The following is an 18,063-nucleotide window of genomic DNA, read 5'->3' on the forward strand; positions in this document are numbered from 1 at the left end:
AATATCCATTGTTTGTAAACCCCTCATTCTAGGAATCCTGTTATAGCAGCCCAATCAGACTAAGACAGGCTCTTTGTTTGGGATGGCTGAGCAGGTAGGACCCAAGTTGAAACCCAGTCCCATCCCTTTTGACCTGTGGACTCAGTGCCAGCTCCTTCCCCAGGGGGCTAGGCATCTGGGAAGGACCTGAGCATAAAAAGCTTCCTGCCAGCTCAGTCCTAGGGACTGATGGGGACAGGCATCTGTCCACCCAGAGTGTGCACATGGGCTGACTCTGGCTCCTCCCTGCACCTAAATACTGCCTGGAAGTAGGGTGAGGAAAGGCTGGGAAACTGCTGGGACTTTCTGAAGGCTGGCGTGCTCTGGGTGTTTGTTCATTTGTTGAGTCAATAATCACTCTCTTGAGACATCTCCATACCCACTCAAATGGCTGAAATTTAAGACTGACAATAGCAAGTGTTGACAAGGATGAGGAGCGACAGGAACTTGTACACACTGCTGGGGCATGTGTATGTGTGTGAAACGGTGCAGACATTGCAAAACAACTTAGTAGTTTCTTACAAAGTCAAACGTAGAGTTAGGCAAAACATCAATCCCACTCCTAGGTATTGACATGAAATGAGAACACACTTGCACACAGAAACCTGTACACAAATGTGTATAGCAGCTCTATAACTGCCCTAAGCCGGAAACAACCGTAAATTCCTACAACCGATAGATTAACAAATAAGATGCAGCCCTACGGTGGAATCAAAAGGAATGAGCTATGGACACACAACACGGATGAATCTCAAAGCCAGATTCAAAGGTCTCCATACTGCAGGATTCCAGTTATGGGACATTCTGGAGAAGGCCAAGCTGTACCGACAAACGAGGGATCAGTGGTTGCCACGGGCTGGGATTGGGGGCAGGGATTGACTGGGGAGGGGCACCAGGGAATTATCTGGGGAGCTGGAATGTTCCGTCTTGTTCTGAGAGTTAGTTACAGAGTATAAACATGTGTAAAAATTAATTAAACTTCACATATTTGAGATCTGTCCATTTCCCTCGATGTAAATTATACCTCAATAGAAAACAAAAAACATTTTTTAAACCGCCACTCCCTTTGCCGGCCGCCTGCGGGGCTGGGTGGACGCTGGCCCCCAGGGCGCCGCAGTCTGGGGCCCGGCGTGGTGGGGGGGGGTTGCGCGGGCGCGGCGCTCCGGCTCCGCACGGGGGCGCTGCCTAGTCCCGCCCAGGCCGGGACATGCGGCACCCAAAGCAGCGCCGGCCTCCGCGGTCCCGCGTCCCGCCAGCCCAGGCTGGGAAAGGCCGGAAGCTGCGCGCGGGGTGAGCGGGGCCCATTGTCCGGTTGTCCGCTCCGGCCCCGCCCCGCATTGTCCCGGGGGTGGGACCCTCCCCGGGCCTGGGCGGGGCTGGGGTCCCTGGGTCTTGGGGCGGAGCCTCCCCCGGCCCACGCCGCCCCTCCTCGGTTACAAGGGGGAGGCCAGGGCTGGGGACTTGAGTCCAGCGTCCCCCGCCGTGCCCCGTGCTCCTCACTGTAGAGCGACTGCGCTCCTGGTTCCGGCCAGCACGCTGTCCCCAGTGGCCAGGGTCACTTGAGCCATCACCCCTCATTTCCCCCTTGGGGCTTTGAGCCCCTCAGAAACCACAGACGCCGCTGGATGGGGGCGGCGGACATTCCCTCGCCGATGGTCACGTGGGCGCAATACTGGGGAATCGAGGAGGGGGACGAATATTCTTGCCCTTGCCAGAGCCCCCGCTTTGTACCAGGCGCTGGGGACACACCGGGAAACCAGACAGGGTCCCGTCTGCAGGGGCCCCCATTCCAGTGGGGGCAGAGAGGCAGAGAGCAACAAGTAGACGCCAAATAAGTGACTGCACAGTTGCACAAACGGGGAGACCAGTGAAGGAGGGCTCAGGTAGTTGGGTGGTCGCCGAAGGCTCTTGGCAGGTGATATGCTGGCAGAAAGCACGGAAGAGGCAGCCCCGGGGGATTTCGGGGTAGAGGGACCGCGTGGACAAAGTCCCGGAGACGAGAATGTGCTGCGTGGGTGCGAGGCCGGCGGGTGGAGGCGCGTGGCGGGCGTGAGTGAAGTCATAGAGCGGCCTCGTGGGAGCCCAGACATAAGGGGAGAGGCCGCATCTGAGTCAAATCCAGGGAGGAGACGGTGGGGTTCGGGCCAGCAGCTTGCAGAGAACAAAGAAGTCAGGAAAACTTCGGTTCTAGCCATGATCGGCGACTTGCCCTCTCCGGGCCTCAGTTTCCCTAGTCGTAGAAAGCATCCGGGTTGGAAACTCTGAAATTAACGACTCTCAAACCAAGATTAACGCGACCTAACCTTGGTTGCACAAGAAAGGCGCCTGCAGCGGTTCACAGACGCGGACGGTCCTATGAAAGGAAAATCAAACCGGCACAGCCGGAGACGCCGTGGGCGGGAGGGGCTGATCCGCGGGGTGGCTGGACAGAGGGACGTCGGGAACCGCTGCCCGAGGCGGGTAGTTTAAAGGTTTCTGACACGGAGGGTGCGCTCCCTGAAGCAGCCACCAGGCGGCGCCAGAGACCGGGCTTGCGGCGCCAGAGTTTGTTTTGAAATCGTTTCGAAGTTACAGAAAAATTGTGAGAATAATTTCCAAGAGAACTCTTGGACCCCTTTCTTAACTCAGATTCATCAAGTTTTAGCATTGTGACCCCATCTTTGCATATTCAAGTCCCCCTCCAAGCATCGGGAGAGTAAATTGCAGACGTGATGCCCCTTGAACCCTAAATCCTTCAGTGTGTATTTCCTAAGAACAAGGATATCCTATTACACAGCCACAGCAGAGTTTTCAAGATCAGGCGATTTCATCATGATGCAATACTGTTATTTACGATGCAAAATATTATTCAAATATTGCCGGTTGTCCCAACGAGGTCTTTTATAGCATTCACCCACCCCCAGCCCCCATTCCAAATCTAGGATCCACTCCAGGATCACATTTAGTTGTTCATTTTTATTTTAAATGAAATTTATTCACTAGGCTTTCCCGGGCTGAAGTAATTGGAAAAGATGGATGTAAAGAGTTCCAGCTTCACCCTTCTAAACCGCATGAACCTGGGTAGGTCCCATTCAGGGCTTCTCCACTCAAAGGTGCCAGGTTCTGAGCAAGGGGTGTGGGAGAGGCTGGAAGGGGCAAAGAATGCACTTACATTCTGAGATGGAGTCTTTCTTTCATTCTTCCTGGTCTGACCCACTTCCCCAGGTCCTTGGCCAAGGGGTCCATCACAGTCATCCACTACAGTCTTCAAATGGGGCACTGACTCCCTGAGAAAGCAGCTTCTTGCTTTGGGAAAGAAAGACATATGCTCCCAACCGGCAAGGCCAGTTGGAAGTCCTTCTCTGGGACTGGAGAGGAAGAAGGGCTCTAAGGGCTCCAAATACTGGGAGACAAATCTTTTCGCCAGTCGAGTAGTTTCTATTTTTTGCTTGCAACAAAATTGCAGGAGGGCCAAATCCTTTTGTCAGCCAATAGAGAGAAATCATAGCGTCTTTTAACTTATATTATCAAAAATGGAAACATACACAAATAGTATAAGGAACTCTCATTTACCTATCACCAAGTTGCAACAAAAAATAATTCTTGATGATGGATTACTATTGATTTTTGGCATAAAACTCAAAGGGAGTTAAAATAACTGAGTAACATTGCTCCAATACTCCTTCCTTTCGTTTCTGTTCCTTATTTATGTGAGAAGATTTGAGTGCTTATACCTGTAAAAATGAGAATGAGGAAGAAATGAAGCTGTAGAAATAAGCTTCGTATTTATCCATGGGTACACACAATGGGGGAAATCCAATCAACTCATTAAAAAAATGAAATATATAGTAACATTTTGTTTAATCTGTATCTATCAATATTTGTAATATTTATAGTTTTGATCAATCACATACTAATATTTGTAATCATACCTTTCCAGAATAACATTTTAAAAACACTTAGTGACTTATGATCACAGAAAATTTAAAAATTTTAAAACCAGTTTACATCCATAGTTTTTGGTACAGAGAAGATGGTGTGATCAATAAGAGACTTTCAGGCATAAGAATATAGTACATTAGGCTAAAACTTTGTGGGGAGAGGAACTGAATACAATTTTCAGAGATAAAAAAGTGAGGTGAAACCTCATTAATAAAGAAGAGCTTGCTTGCATGCTGTTTACATAGGTGATGATGGGGACGCAATCACTATGCTCTTTAGCGTCACTGGATGCGTTACAGAGTGACGAAACAGTTCAACCTTACAGCGTCAATATTTAAAATACCCTGGAAAGTACATCCTTTGCACCCATTTAAGCTTTTTTTAAAAATTTCAATAAATTTATTTATTTATTTATTTTTGGGTGTGTTGGGTCTTCATTGTTGCACGTGGGCTTTCTCTAGTTGCGGCGAGCAGGGGCTACTCTTCGTTGTGGCTTCTCTTGTTGAGGAGCACAGGCTCTAGGCGTGTGGGCTTCAGTAGTTGCAGCACGTGGGCTCCGTAATTGTGGTGCAGGGGCTTAGTTGCTCCGCAGCATGTGGCATCTTCCCGGACCAGGGCTCGAACCCGTGTCCCCTGCATTGGCAGGTGGATTCTTAACCACTGCGCCACCAGGGAAGTCCTCCCCATTTAAGCCTTAATATTGTAGATGTCAACTGTAGAATGTGTGAGAGGGCACAGTGTTTCCAAGTTCTTTCGGGGGAGCCACTAGCTAAACAGTTTGCAGTTCTCCAATGGGTGGATCCAGGGAGCTGGGTCTGAAGTGTGAGAACCCACCACACGCCGGCCTCCCTCCAGACTCAAGTTCCTCTGTGTACTTGTCCCGTAGCTGGGAGATTTCTATCTCAATCACTGACTGTTTCACACTTGAAACCATTGAGAGTCTGAGGTCCCCCAGGAGAGAAACTGGCCCCTCCCCAGCTCCCCTCACAGTCCAGCGGGGCTGACAGTCATGTAAACGCTCAACCACCACTCACTGTGTAGCTGTCATAGAGCCCAACTCAGCTGGCACTGGACCAGAGACACAGAAAAGGGAGCGAAGATGGCTTTCTTGTCTGTTTGGGGGATGTGGGGAGAAGGGCTGGTCAAGGAAGACTTCTGAGAAGGGGGGGCTCTTTGAAGGAAGAAGAGAAATTCCCTAAGCAGACAGAGGGAGGGCAGGGCAGTGAGAACAGCATGTGTGAAGGTATGGCAGTGACAGTAAACATGGGAACGGCAGCATTGTGTCAGGTGTGGCGAAGGGGGTACAAGGGAGCCTGGCTTCTGATAACAGCAAGGCTGGTTGACTTTCACTGAGCATTTACTGCCTGTCAGGGGCTGCTCTGGGTACCTGACAACAGTTAACTCACGACACCCTCCTAACAACCTCCTGAGACTGGTGCCCTTGTTACCTCTGTTCCTCAGTGGAGTTAAGGAGGCGGGGACAGGTGGAAGGATTTGCCTGAGGTTACGGGCGGCTGACTTGGGCAGAGACCTTCCCCAGAGGCGTGCTGCCCTTCCTGCCTGACCAGAGGGCCTTTGCAGGACGAACCGGGCGCTGAGTGAGCCCTGCCGTTCTGTCCATGGGCTGGGCTCCCAGGAGCCGCGGGGCGGGCCTGCAGCACCTGCGGGCCCTCAGCCTCCTCTCTCACTGCCCAGGGAGCTGAGGGCAGACGGGCAGGGCGGAGGCTCTGTTACGAGACCTCCGCTCCCTGTCTCCCCTCTCTCACTCACCCACGCCACTGAAAGTCAAGGCCTCCCCTTGCTGTCAGCTCCGCCGTTTTCTACCCGGCTTCCCTCGGGCAAGACACCAACCTCGCTGGCCTCATCAGCAAAATACCATTTGTATGACACTGGACCATGTGAAATGGCTGTTTTTATAGCGCAAAAAACAGTTGACTATTGGCAATTTCACACAGTTCCACCTACTAGCATCCAGTAGGATCAAATAAGACACCCATACAACAACTAAGCATGGCTCCTGGGATGCACAAGCACTTGACATAGAGTCAGCGGTGTGTCCACGCAGGCAGGAGCCCTGGCAGAGCTCCTCACAGGTATGAATGATGCAGAAGTGAATAAGAAGCGGTTTGTGGCTAAAGGAGCTTGTGGGAGACATGTGACTAGGCATATTACAGAAATATGGCCTGAATTAGATTGGGCCCCCAAAGGGTGACTAGTTAGAGGCACAAGGGCATGTCTTACACGACCAAACCATGGCGAGGTCTGTACGACCAGCATTGGCAGCTGGGCCAGGGCCCGGGGTGCTGGGGTGCACCCTGCCTCACCTCTCTTTGCCTGCCTGGGGTCTCTCCCTGCCAACAGCTCTCACGAACTTCACACTTACCTGCTCCTATGACCCAAGAACTAGGACTGACCCTCCTTCTGGTCCCAAACTCGACAGTACCAGGCTGTGAGAATACGGTCCCTCTCATGCAGACAGCTCGGCTGAAGTGTGGGGAGGTGTGGTCCTGGAAGGGAGGGTATTGTCAGACAGCCCCTTATGAGTCCACCATCATGTGTGTCTCCTGGCTGCAAGTGACAAAACCCAACTCAAACTACCTTAGCAATAAAGGAAATTTACTGGCTCACGACACTGGGAGGTTCAAGAGATGAATCTAGCTTCAAGCATGGCTGCATCCAGGAGTCAAACTGATTCATCAAGAACCTGTTTCTCTTGTCCATGTCTTGGCTTTGCCTCCCTCCCTCTTGACCTCATACTTGGGTAGGCTGTGCTCCTGGCAGCTCTGGGGACAAAGGGTCCTTGTAGGTAGCAAACTGAAGGAGAAGAGTCCCTCTTTCCCAACTCAGCCAGCAAGAGCCTCAGGACCAACTGTGACTGGCCTGACTTGAATTACTTGTCCAGCTCTTGAGCCAGGATCATGGGATTAGTTCACTTGAATGATGGGGAGCGAGAATGGGGGAAGGTGTTTCGTGAAAAAGAGCTCAGTTACCACGGGAAGCGATGTAGTGTAGCAAAACCACACATAAACCAAAGAAGTCATAGTGAGGTAAGTGCTGTAACAGAGAGGGTGGCAAAGCCGGGGTCACCTGAATGTATGTGGGGAAGTCGGGGCAGGCTTCACAGGGGAGAGGCTGCCTATGTCCTCAAAAGGTTACACACAGAATGACCACGCGACCCAGCAAGTTCACTCGTAGGTGTACACCTCAAAAGAAATGGAAACAGGTACTCGGACAAGTACATGTACACTATGTTCACAGCAGAATTATTCATAGTACCCAAAAGGTGGAAACAACCCAAATGGCCATCAACTGAGAAAGGATAAACAAAACCCTTCTTTTGTGGTCTGCCCCTACAGAAGGATATTATTCAGCTGTGGAAAGGAATGAAGTAATGATCCATGCTACAACATGGATGAACATTGAAAACATTATGCTGAGTGAAAGAAGCCAGACAAAAGGTCACATTTTGGATGATTTCATTTATATGAAACATCCAGAATAGGCAAATTCATAGACAGAGCCCAGAATGGTGGTTGGCGTGTGTGGAAGGGGGAAATGGGGAGTGCCCGCTTATCAGGTATGGGGTTTCCTTTTGGGATGATGAAGCTGTTTACAAACTAGATAGAGGCAGTGGTTGTACAATATTGTAAATCTACCAAATGCCACTGAGTTGTTCACTTTAAAATGGTTAATTTTGTTATGTGAATTTCACCTTACAGAAAAAAACCCCAAAAAGGACAAATAATGTATGTTACCTGGCATTTGTTCCAAATGGATCCAGTTTGAGGGGAGAGGGGAGAGGAGGGCAAGATTGACCACAAGTTGGTAACTGTTGATTGGGGTTTATTACCCCATTCATTTATGGCCTATATTTGAAAAATTCCTTAATAAAGAGTAAAATAAAAGAGTAAGAGGGCTTCCCTGGTGGCACAGTGGTTAAGAATCTGCCTGCCAATGCAGGGGACACAGGTTCGAGCCCTGGCCCAGGAAGATCCCACATGCCGCAGAGCAACTAAGCCCGTGTGCCACAACTACTGAGCCTGTGCTCTAGAGCCCGCGAGCCACAACTACTGAGCCCGCGTTTTACAACTACTGAAGCCCGCGCATCCAGAGCCCGTGCTGTGCAACAAGAGAAGTCACCGCGATGAGAAGCCCGCACACCGCAACGAAGAGTAGCTCTCACTCGCCGCAAGTAGAGAAAGCCTGCGCGCAGCAACGAAGACCCAATACAGCCAAAAAAAAAAAAAAAAAACAGTAAAAGCTTGTCAGGCAGATAAATAGGGTGGGGGGGGGGCGTCACTGCAAGAAGAGGGAAGAGCACATGCAAAGGAGCAGAGAAGTGAAGCAGTACAAGGCAGGACGGGAGGAGCGGGGGACACCTGCGTGAGGACTTGGGCTGAGTCCAAGGTCACATGACTAGTGGGAGGCCAGGCTTCCTTTCTTCCTTCCTCCCTTCCTTCCCTCTCTCTCTCCTTCCTCACTCTCTTTTTTTTAAAATAAAATCTTGGTTTTAAGCAGAAATAGTCTCAAAGCTGCTAGATCAGCAGTCACAAAGTCCAAGCACACATCTTACTTATTGGTGGGGACTCATTCAGAATCCAGTTAACCTTACTTTGGATATAATTCTGATGAGTTAGGTTATACGGAATCCCAGCCCACAGTAGATGAAAAGCAGTTTTTAGTGGGGAAATGAAAGGCTTTTAGGTAAGGCAACCACAGTGGCAATAATGAAATGTGACAGCCACAGCCTGGGTTGGGAAGATATGGATAGGAAAGCTTATGAAAAGAGATATTAGCATAAAAACACATAAAATGCAAATCAAGACCATGAGATACCACTCCACACCCATGGGATGGGTATAATCAAGAAGTCAGATGATGACAAGTGCTGGTGAGGATGTGCAGACAGCTGGTAGGAATGTAAGATGCTTCAGCCACTTTGGAAACAGTCTGGTAGTTTCTCAAAAGGTTAAACATAGTTACTGTATGACCCAGCAATTCCACTCCCAGGTATATACCCAAGAGAAATGAGACAAAGGCCCATTCAAAAACCTCTACATGAATGTTCACAGCAACACTATTCATAATAGCTAAAAAAATGGAAACAACCCAAATATCCACCAACTGATGAATGGCTAAAAATGTGTATCCATACAATGCAATATTATTTAGCAGTAAAAAAGAATGAGGTACTGAAACATGCTACCACATAGATGAACCTTGATAACATCCTAAGTGAAAAAAGCCGGTCACAAAGGCCCACATATCATGTGATTCCATTTACATAAAACGTCCAGAATCAGCAAACCTATAGATAGAAAGTAGATTAGCGGTTTCTTAGGGCTGGGAGAATAGGCGGGTGACAGCTAATGGGTGGAGGGTTCCATTTTTAGGTGATGAAAATGGTCTGGAATTAGTGATGCTGGATGCACAACTGTCAAGAAACTAAAAACCACTGAATAGAACACTTTAAACGACCGAATTGAATGGTATCTCATTAAAGCTGGTATTTTCAAAAAAGAGTAAGTACAGTAGTCTGGGTTGTTTTAGTGCAGGGGCAAACAGCATAACATTCCAATTTTCCAAGTCAGTGTCTCTAGGCTGGCAACCTGGTCGTGACGATTAAATGAATTTCAGCAGGAAGTGTTTCATTTATGTTCTGGAAGATACCTAATGAAAACACGTAAGAGAGAAAAAAATGCTTCCAGAGCATAAAGAAGTGTGATTCAGGGTCTCTGAGTCCAAATCCTGACTTTGCCATTTACTAGTGAAACGACTTGCCCATAGGATAAAACCCAAAAACCTATCTGAGTTTGTTTTCATCTGCAACATGGAAATTACACCATCTCCTCTTCAGAGCAACTGTAAGAATTAGCAGTAAAACAAGTGGCACTGTGCCTGGCACAGACTAGGAATTCAATATGTAGCAATTTTAAAATTCCACTTTTCAAAGAGCACCCATCATGCACCAGGCACCATTCCAGGCACTGAGGACACAGCCATGAACACAACAACGTCCTTACCTGTGGTTAAGAAGTCACCAGTAAAATCTATTGTTAGCCCCTCAGCCCAGCGTATATGCATCCGTTAGCCAGCTTTTGTTCTCTATGGCTGGGATGCTCTCTTCTGTTGTTTCTATGGTCAGAGTATTCTTGACACATACTGATTACTTTTTGGTTTTCCAAACCAACTCAAGAGCCAGAGCTGGCTACAGACAGCCCAAACTCTGGCTACTGGGTCCTTCATCAGGTAAGAATGAGAGACATGATATAGTCTGAAGAGATTCAGATGAGCGAGACAGGTCCCTGTCCTCAAGGAATTCTCAGTCTATTAATAACAATAATTGAGACCATTTGTGGAGCTGGGTGAGGCACTGCACAATTATTTCATTTAATCCTCAGAACCGCTCTCTAAGGTATAGTGGTTATTATAATTTATTTTCATCATGGTTTGCTGTACATTTTAATAGAGTCTCAATAACTACTGAAATGAAGTCTTCTAAAAGAATATTCCTTTGGACAGTTTAAGCATTCATTAAGACAGAAGCCTGAATAAATTTGTAAGTACTCTCGTTGTAGAATTTAACAATTCTAATGCCAGAAGTGACATACGTTTATATATATGAAGTGAATTCTGAGCTTCCTATACCCTCACCTCCCAGATCAAACAAAAAGTTTAAGCTCCTTCCATTACAGGATCAAAAGGCAAAAGATCAAATACCTTGGACAGCATTTCTCAACCAGCCAAGTGACTTGGATGACATGAAAAGGAGGCTACTGGTTCCTTCCAAAAGGGCTATAATTTTCTTTAAACACAGGATGGGTCACTACACCACTCGACACCTTCTTGCAGCCACAGGGTAAACCTTCAGCATGGCGTTCAGAATTTTTCGCAACTATTTTTAACTTTGTCCCCGATTCACATGTTCTTCCAGGCACCCTCCCAGCCATCTGAGGCTCTGATCCATTGCTTGAACCACTCACCTCGGCCTTTGTCACCTCCGTGGTTTTGCCAATACTGTTCCTTCAACTTGGAAGGCCCTCCTCACTCATCTTCACTCACCATAAACCCATCATCTCTCAGCCCAGACACCCCCCACCTCCTCCATCCAGCTTTTCCCAACTGCCCGGTCAGAACTGCTCCCTCCTCTTCGCTCCCACACATGGCTTCCAGCTCTATTACAACACAGGTTCCTCTCCCCTTGACTGAGCACGTCTCCACAGCCTGGCTCTCAAATGCTGCAGGATGAATGAAGGGCTGAACTGAACAGGTGGTACCAGCTGCTGCAAGCCCACTGCCCCACGTCCTGTCTGGCACCGGGATGGCCATCTGACCACAACGCCTAGAAATCCAGGGCGGCAAGAAAGCCCACCGGGTGGTCCAAAGTTGGTCCAGAGCTCCTTCTAAGGCAATCCTAAAGCAAAAGATGTTCCATTACAGTCTGGCACGAGTAACACTGTCATCTCTTTTCCACCTCTCAAGGGACCTGTTATTTTCTTTTTAAAAAGTTTTGATTTTTTAAAGATACACAAATACATTTGTATTAAGAGATTCATACTTTATAGGAGTCAAGCATGAAAGTCCTATTTCACCACCATTCCTCCCACTCCCTTTCCCAGAAGTAATTACTAGGGACAGTTTAATGTGGTTTCATTTCTATATACTTACATACATATATTTATGCAAAAAAAACTATTCTGAACACAAATAGACAATATACTATTTCACCACTTTTTTTTTTTCCATTTAACGCACTGATTTACATATGAGGCCGAACATTTTCTACTGAATGCTTATTGGTGATTAATTTCTTTTTCTGTGAATCTTTTGCCTATTTTCTACTTAGTTGACGGTTTTCTCGGTTTGTATTAACTCTTTGTGGACACCCAATCCTTTGTTACGTACATTGCACAGACCTATTTTCCATCACATTCATTTACTACTTCCTAACAGTATAACTTTGGGCAAGCCACTTAAGTTTCATTTCCTCAGCTAGACAATAAGGATGACAAGGCCTGTGTAAGACCCTGGGGAGAATTAAGTGAGAATTGCATTACGAGTACCAAACATTAAGCCCAGCATTCAGTAAGTACTCAATAAATGTTAGCTACTCTTCATTACCTAGATTTGGGGTCACAAGTTGGCTAGTTTAGTTTAGCTCAAGGAGTTTTAAAACACTACAGTTGCACACTTCAGGTGAGGCCGACATTTTCTAGTTGGCCACACACCCATCCCCTGCCTCCCCAGTCTGTTGTCTACACCACAGCTTCTCAGATTTATGTTTCCAGCCTTCCACTCTCCAAAGTTTTTAATGGATGACAATAAATCAGGCTTTCAAATTATCAGCTGCGGTCAGGGCTGTTCTGGGTGCCCACTGTGCACTGTGAAACTCTAGGACGTGTCATTCACAGTGTAGTTTTCTTACGGCCCCTTGGGATTGGCTGGCGTACGACCTGCACATCTGTACGTGGCAGCCTGGTCCATATTTCAAGAAGTTTAGGGCATTCTCACAGCGAGTTTAAAAGTTTTCACAAGCGGCATCTCTTATTTTCACATCACCCACAAGGTAGGATCAAGATGGGTGTGGTATCTCTAGTTTATAGATGGGGTAGGAGGCACAGAACTAGTAAGCCAGAAGTGCGGCCTAAATAAACATCTCGACATTCAGATTGAGGGTGTGAAGGACCAAGCCATGAGGACCCTGTTTGGTACCCTGTCAAAGGCAAGATTAGGGACTTCCCTGGCGGTCCAGTGGTTGAGACTCTGCGCTTCCACTGCAGGGGCCGCGGGTTCAATCCCTGGTCAGGGAACTAAGATCTTGCGTGCCGCAGCGTGGCCAAAAAAAAAAAAAAAATTACAAAAAGGCAAGATTAGAGCTTCTCGATTTCCAGAGACCTCCCAGAGATCATCAAAGAAAAGCCGTAATAGAAACTACTACATCTATACCAAAACCATAGCTGGAGTTAGGCTAGAAGATAACCCCTTTCATGAATGTAGAACTTCAAACCTCAAATGTTTTTATAAAGTAAGTTTTTACTCCCATCATAACACTGGTTTATTAACAAAGCCTTGTAACAATGGACAGGGATTATTATACCCATTGCGGGCATCAGATGCTGAATTTGGGGGGTACTGCCTCTCAAGAACTCCCTCCCAAGAACTCCCTCCAAAGCACTAAAAGGCAGTCCTACCTACCAGCCTAAAGGAACTGTGGCAAAATGCCAGTCTGAAATGAAGTGTATACAATCCGGGGAGACGGTGACAGCTACCCAGCTATCAGCTATCGGTTACAGTTTTAAGATACTGGCTAAACACACACACACACACACACACACACACTCACAAAGTTTCTAATGCACAAGCTAGTGGAAAGTTTTCAGACTGACAAACTTGTCACCGGAACTGAATATGCAAAAATAAAGAGCAAAACAAACCCGAGTCCAACCACCTCGTTAATAGCTGAGGTCTTTATTTCAATTTGTATGTACAGTAAAAGTGCTGCTGAGAATCTGCAGCAACCAGACAAAACAAAAATGTAATTCTCTCTCAACAATTAGCAGCTTAAGATCTATCAACTACAGTGTTAATGTTCACACGTTCACAAGTGTCATTTCTGTACTTTTCAATTCGTGCAAGTGAGTTTTTATTCTTACATACTTTGATAAAACACACTTACAGTCTAGTAGTCAATCCTACTGAGGGCATCACCCAGCATACACGACACACAGACAGAAATGTTAACTCTTAGAGCCACGTTCAAAATCCCCAGCTTCACCTGGGGGTGGGAACCATAATTTTACCTCTGTCAGTTTTTTGATAATATTTGGTTTTGTTTTGGATGCACATTTTCCGAGGCTGAAAGGCAGCTCCTCACTGGAACTCACTTGGAATTCAGCATTTCATCTGACTGTACCTCAAAGGAATATGAAATCAGAAACAAAACCAAATACAGCGAAGACCACATGAAAATTATGCTCATTGTTACGACATGGCTAGCAAGGAAGGCTTGATCTGAGTTTTTCTTCGTATCAGATTTTTACCTCAGTTGGGTGGAGGGGGTACAGGGGAGAGGGAAAACCCCACCCGGTCAGGGAAGTGTAAAATTTAACCTACTTTTGCTTCTTAAGGAGCCAGTGGAATAGAAAGCCTTCCTTGCTAGGATGCACTGAATATCTTTCCAAAGAACTGAAATTGGAGCAGACAGAAGTGCCGTTCAACTATCATAAAAAAGGTAAATGTTAGTCACTCTACAACCTGAACAGAGTCACCCAGGCTACCACAGTCAGCCTCATACACCAGCACTAACCAGTAATCCAGGAATGCTTCATTTCAAATGGAATGCATGTAGTCTTTAAAAGAGAAGAAGCATTAGAGTGATAAGTTTCCATCCACAGAACTGTTAAAACCATTAGAGCGAGGTTATAGAAGAGCTTTGAATAGATAAGAGAACCCAAGAACAGCCACAATGCAAAGAAGCTCAAAGGCAACAGGTATAGGCAGCACAAAGTGGAAGGAAGGCAAGAAAATAGATGCATGGTTACAAACAGCATTAAAATGCAGACAACTGTTGGGCCTGGTGAATAATCAAGGGACAAGAGATCTAGAAAGCCATTACCGTGCCTGACCAAGCCTGGAGGTCCTTCCGGGGACATTTTGAGAATGGAGGATGGACAGTCAGCGCGGGCCTGTTTGGCTGGGAGCTCAGGGGGCTTTCCAGAGGTGAAAATCTTCCTTTGACAGAAACTGTCCCAAGGCAAATGGGAACAATTTCAATCCATCTAGCCAGTGACTTCCAGTGCCCACAATACTTCGTAGCCTCTACACAGTTCAGGGGACTCAGAAGTTCTGTCTTAGAAGAACTGGAGGATTGTGGCTAGAGCATCTTTCCAATAACTTTGTGGGACTGTCTTTCCCTCACTAAAGCAAAAAATTAGGAAAAACTGTGCTAGTTTGACAAGGTCATGGTGTCCTTTGGCACTTCTGCCTAAAGTCACTGCAATATCTTTAGGCAAAGTTAACATTGTAAATACATAGGCTTGCGAACAATTTGTTTTTGGCCTGAACATAAATTGGTTCCAATTATTTTTTTAAAAGAAAAATCACCCCTGTGGTGCCTGCTCTGGGCACTGATTTTGAGAGGTCAACAGAGCTAACAGGTGTACTACAATCATTGGGGGATGGAGTGAAGATTGGGGTACCTGAGTTAAAATATGAAAATGATTATGGAAACAACATGCTGTTTCTGAGAAGGCCAGCCTGCCAAGCCACATGAGGCTGGAGCTGTCATGTAAGCCATCCTCTCAGACAGACAGGCAGTGTTAACCTATTCCAGAAGAATTTCCTGGTATAGGGGAGATAGGCAGAGCATGCTTTGCTACTCTTTTCAGGGCAAAGTATGTGCCCCTTGCTCACCACCTGGTTGCACAGAACAGAGGCCAAGAGGGAACAGCATTTGTGATTCAATACTATGAATACGAAAAGGTTGGCCAAGCTTTCTAGATAGGCTCTAAAAGCCCAAAGTTCCACCAGGATGGTAGAACTGGTTATAGGATGGGGAAGAAGGCTCAGTCCATTTTTCTAAACTGTCTATAAAGGTCCACTAAGCATAGTTATGTTAATAAGTCAGTCTAGATGAAGAGGACGCTGACGACATTTTATACCCCAAACTTGAGTCCTTCTAACCTGACATTTCCTTTTCTGCTCTTTAGAGAGAAATCACCTTCAGTTGATTCTCTCGGGCAGACAGAATAAAGCTTTGAAATTAAAGATGCTGGGGCCAAAATGCAGACAGAAGATTCCACATCACTTTGGTTTCAGTTATTAGGGGGTGTAAAAAAATAAACTAAGAAAACACAAGGAATTATTTATGACTCTCATAGTACAGTCTCAATTTTTCCTACAGATAATCCCAGCCCAAAGTCACTGGGTAAACATACTGTTGGGGCAAAAAAAATCTCTACCCTATCATGCTGGTTTGTGGAAACAGCCTCCCCCTCTCCCTGCGTACCCCTTTCCTCTCCAACCAAGCCAAGCCCATAAAGTGGTGGTGTGGGGTGGCAGGACACCAAAAAGCAGTAGCAGCAGCCAGAGGATGGAGTTTAAGCTGGGTCTCAAAACAAGGGTGTCAGAGGGTGGCATTTACAGCAAGTGTTCCTTTACTCAAATTGTTTCAAGACAAGAGGGAGCAGCACACTTAAATATCCACACATTTCTTCATTTAAAAACATCACTTCTTTATTTCAAAGGAAAAAATAAAAGACCCTCCCAACCCTTTCCAAAAAAACCCAATAATAATAATAACAATAATAAAAAATCCTATTAGAAACCATAAGGAAGCACTGAGAGTTTGAGTATTACATTCTTCAAGTATGCTGTTCAGATTTTTTGTTTTTTAAATTGGTGACTATACACATATTTAAAAAAACCTTAAAAGTGCGGCCACGGGATTCGCTTAAAGTTAAGTATTTAGAGGGCTACTTCAAAATACTGTAGTAGGACTGTGCAGTGATCCTTTGGGGCATGATGCTCTCACTTGTGTATCCTAGCAAAGGTTAAGGGACCAGGTTCAAAAGTGATCATACTTCCAGGGTTACCATGAGTGGCCAACTTGGGTGAGAAAGCCAGGGAGATCCATGTGTTCTTCCACGGAGAAGGAAAATCCACCCTGAATCCAGAAATTCAGACATGGAATGTGGTAGGACTTCACAGTAAAGTTAGTCTGGGAGGGGGAGAGGTGGTGAGCCCAGACAAGGCAGGGTGTTAGGTTTAACTGGTTTCCCTAATCAGGTTTTCGCATCTTTTTAGCGGATTTTAGTGCAGTCCTTCAAGCCACAATTTAAAATGCCCTTCAGTGTGCTCCAGATTGTTGGTTCATGTTAAAGGACTGTTTAAGATCTGCATCCCAAGGAAAATCATGCTACATAAAAATGATCCAAGATTTTTGCCCAAAAAACTTCTTGGATAAAATCTAAAAAATACTATTGCAATTGCGTCTTTTGAAGAAAAAAACATTATTCTAAATGTAAACAGATTCACTCAACTCTTTTGTTGTTGTAGAAAACTTCAGAGTAGGTAAGTTGCTGTCTAATTCTTCGCCGCATGCACTCGCCAGAGGGTAGGGGAGCACTGCCTTCTTGTGCCAGCATCATCTGGAGGAGGAAAAGAACCGTTCCACGTAGCTGAAGAGGGCATCCCAGTGCTTCCAGAGAAAGGCAATGAAAACCACAAGGAATAAAGTGCTGAACGTCCTGTTGCGAGTCTTCATGAGGGGAACCACGCAGTTGGCTACCGTGGAGACAAAGACCAGAAGGACTGCCATGACCGCCAGGAGGATGTTGATGAGTTTGCCCAGAAGGTTCCGGGCGGTGGCATTCTCCAGCCCCTCCAGCTGTACCACCTGCTGCTGCTGCTGCTGCAACTCCATCTTGGAGATGCGGGTCTGGCACGCCTCCAGGGCCTCCTGTGGGCCAGACAGGGAAGAGTTAAGCTTTCTGCTCACAAGCACTGAGTAGCTGACATGCCCCTTGGGCGAGCCAGATGCATCTTGAGCCACGCCCATGATTTAAAATATGCTAGAGTCTTGAATGTGAGAGGCCAAATGCATAACTCACAATTCAAGTGACTATTATTCACCTAAACTGCCTTCCATTGCATTCCTGTGGGACAGCTCACAGGAAGCAGTTGCCACAATTAGATTTGGTCTGGAATATTTTAATAACAAGATCTCAAATATATGATTTTGTTTCTTTTTCCATTTAAAAATTATTAAGTTGCACAGGACACACGTAATTGTTCAACATAAAAACATTTCAAATAGGACACAAAGGCAGTCTCTCTTGGTATTTTCCTCAGTTCCAGTCCCTGCCCTTGACGTAACTCTGTCAATTTGGTGTGTGCTCGTCCTTTCACCCGTGTTTAAGTCTATACACATATGTCCCTAGGGATATGCATGGAATTATTTAAAAATTGTCTGCCTTAATGAAAATAGTATCATACCCTAGGACTGATCCACAGCTTGCTTTTTTCACTTGACAGCGGGTCCTGGAGATCTCTCCGTGTCAACGCGTAGAGGCCCACCTAGTTCTTTTTAACGGCTACCTAGCA

General features: G+C 46.3%; 1 protein-coding gene across 4 annotated transcripts in view; it reads right to left on the bottom strand.

Annotated features, from left to right (window-relative positions):
• Positions 1-13,417: 13,417 nt before the first annotated feature.
• Positions 13,418-18,063, bottom strand: part of TMCC1 (transmembrane and coiled-coil domain family 1) — a 220,876-nt gene continuing 216,230 nt past the window's right edge. For 3 of the 4 annotated variants that reach the window (XM_059940438.1, XM_059940439.1, XM_059940436.1), the window contains one exon: positions 13,418-17,419. In XM_059940438.1, the coding sequence (XP_059796421.1) occupies positions 17,105-17,419 (315 nt within the window). In that variant the 3' untranslated portion in view covers positions 13,418-17,104. The remainder of the gene's footprint in view (positions 17,420-18,063) is intronic. The other variant, XM_059940437.1, reaches the window with a different exon arrangement.

The sequence above is a fragment of the Balaenoptera ricei genome, chromosome 11, assembly GCF_028023285.1.
Source record: "Balaenoptera ricei isolate mBalRic1 chromosome 11, mBalRic1.hap2, whole genome shotgun sequence".
NCBI classification, from domain to species: domain Eukaryota; kingdom Metazoa; phylum Chordata; class Mammalia; order Artiodactyla; family Balaenopteridae; genus Balaenoptera; species Balaenoptera ricei.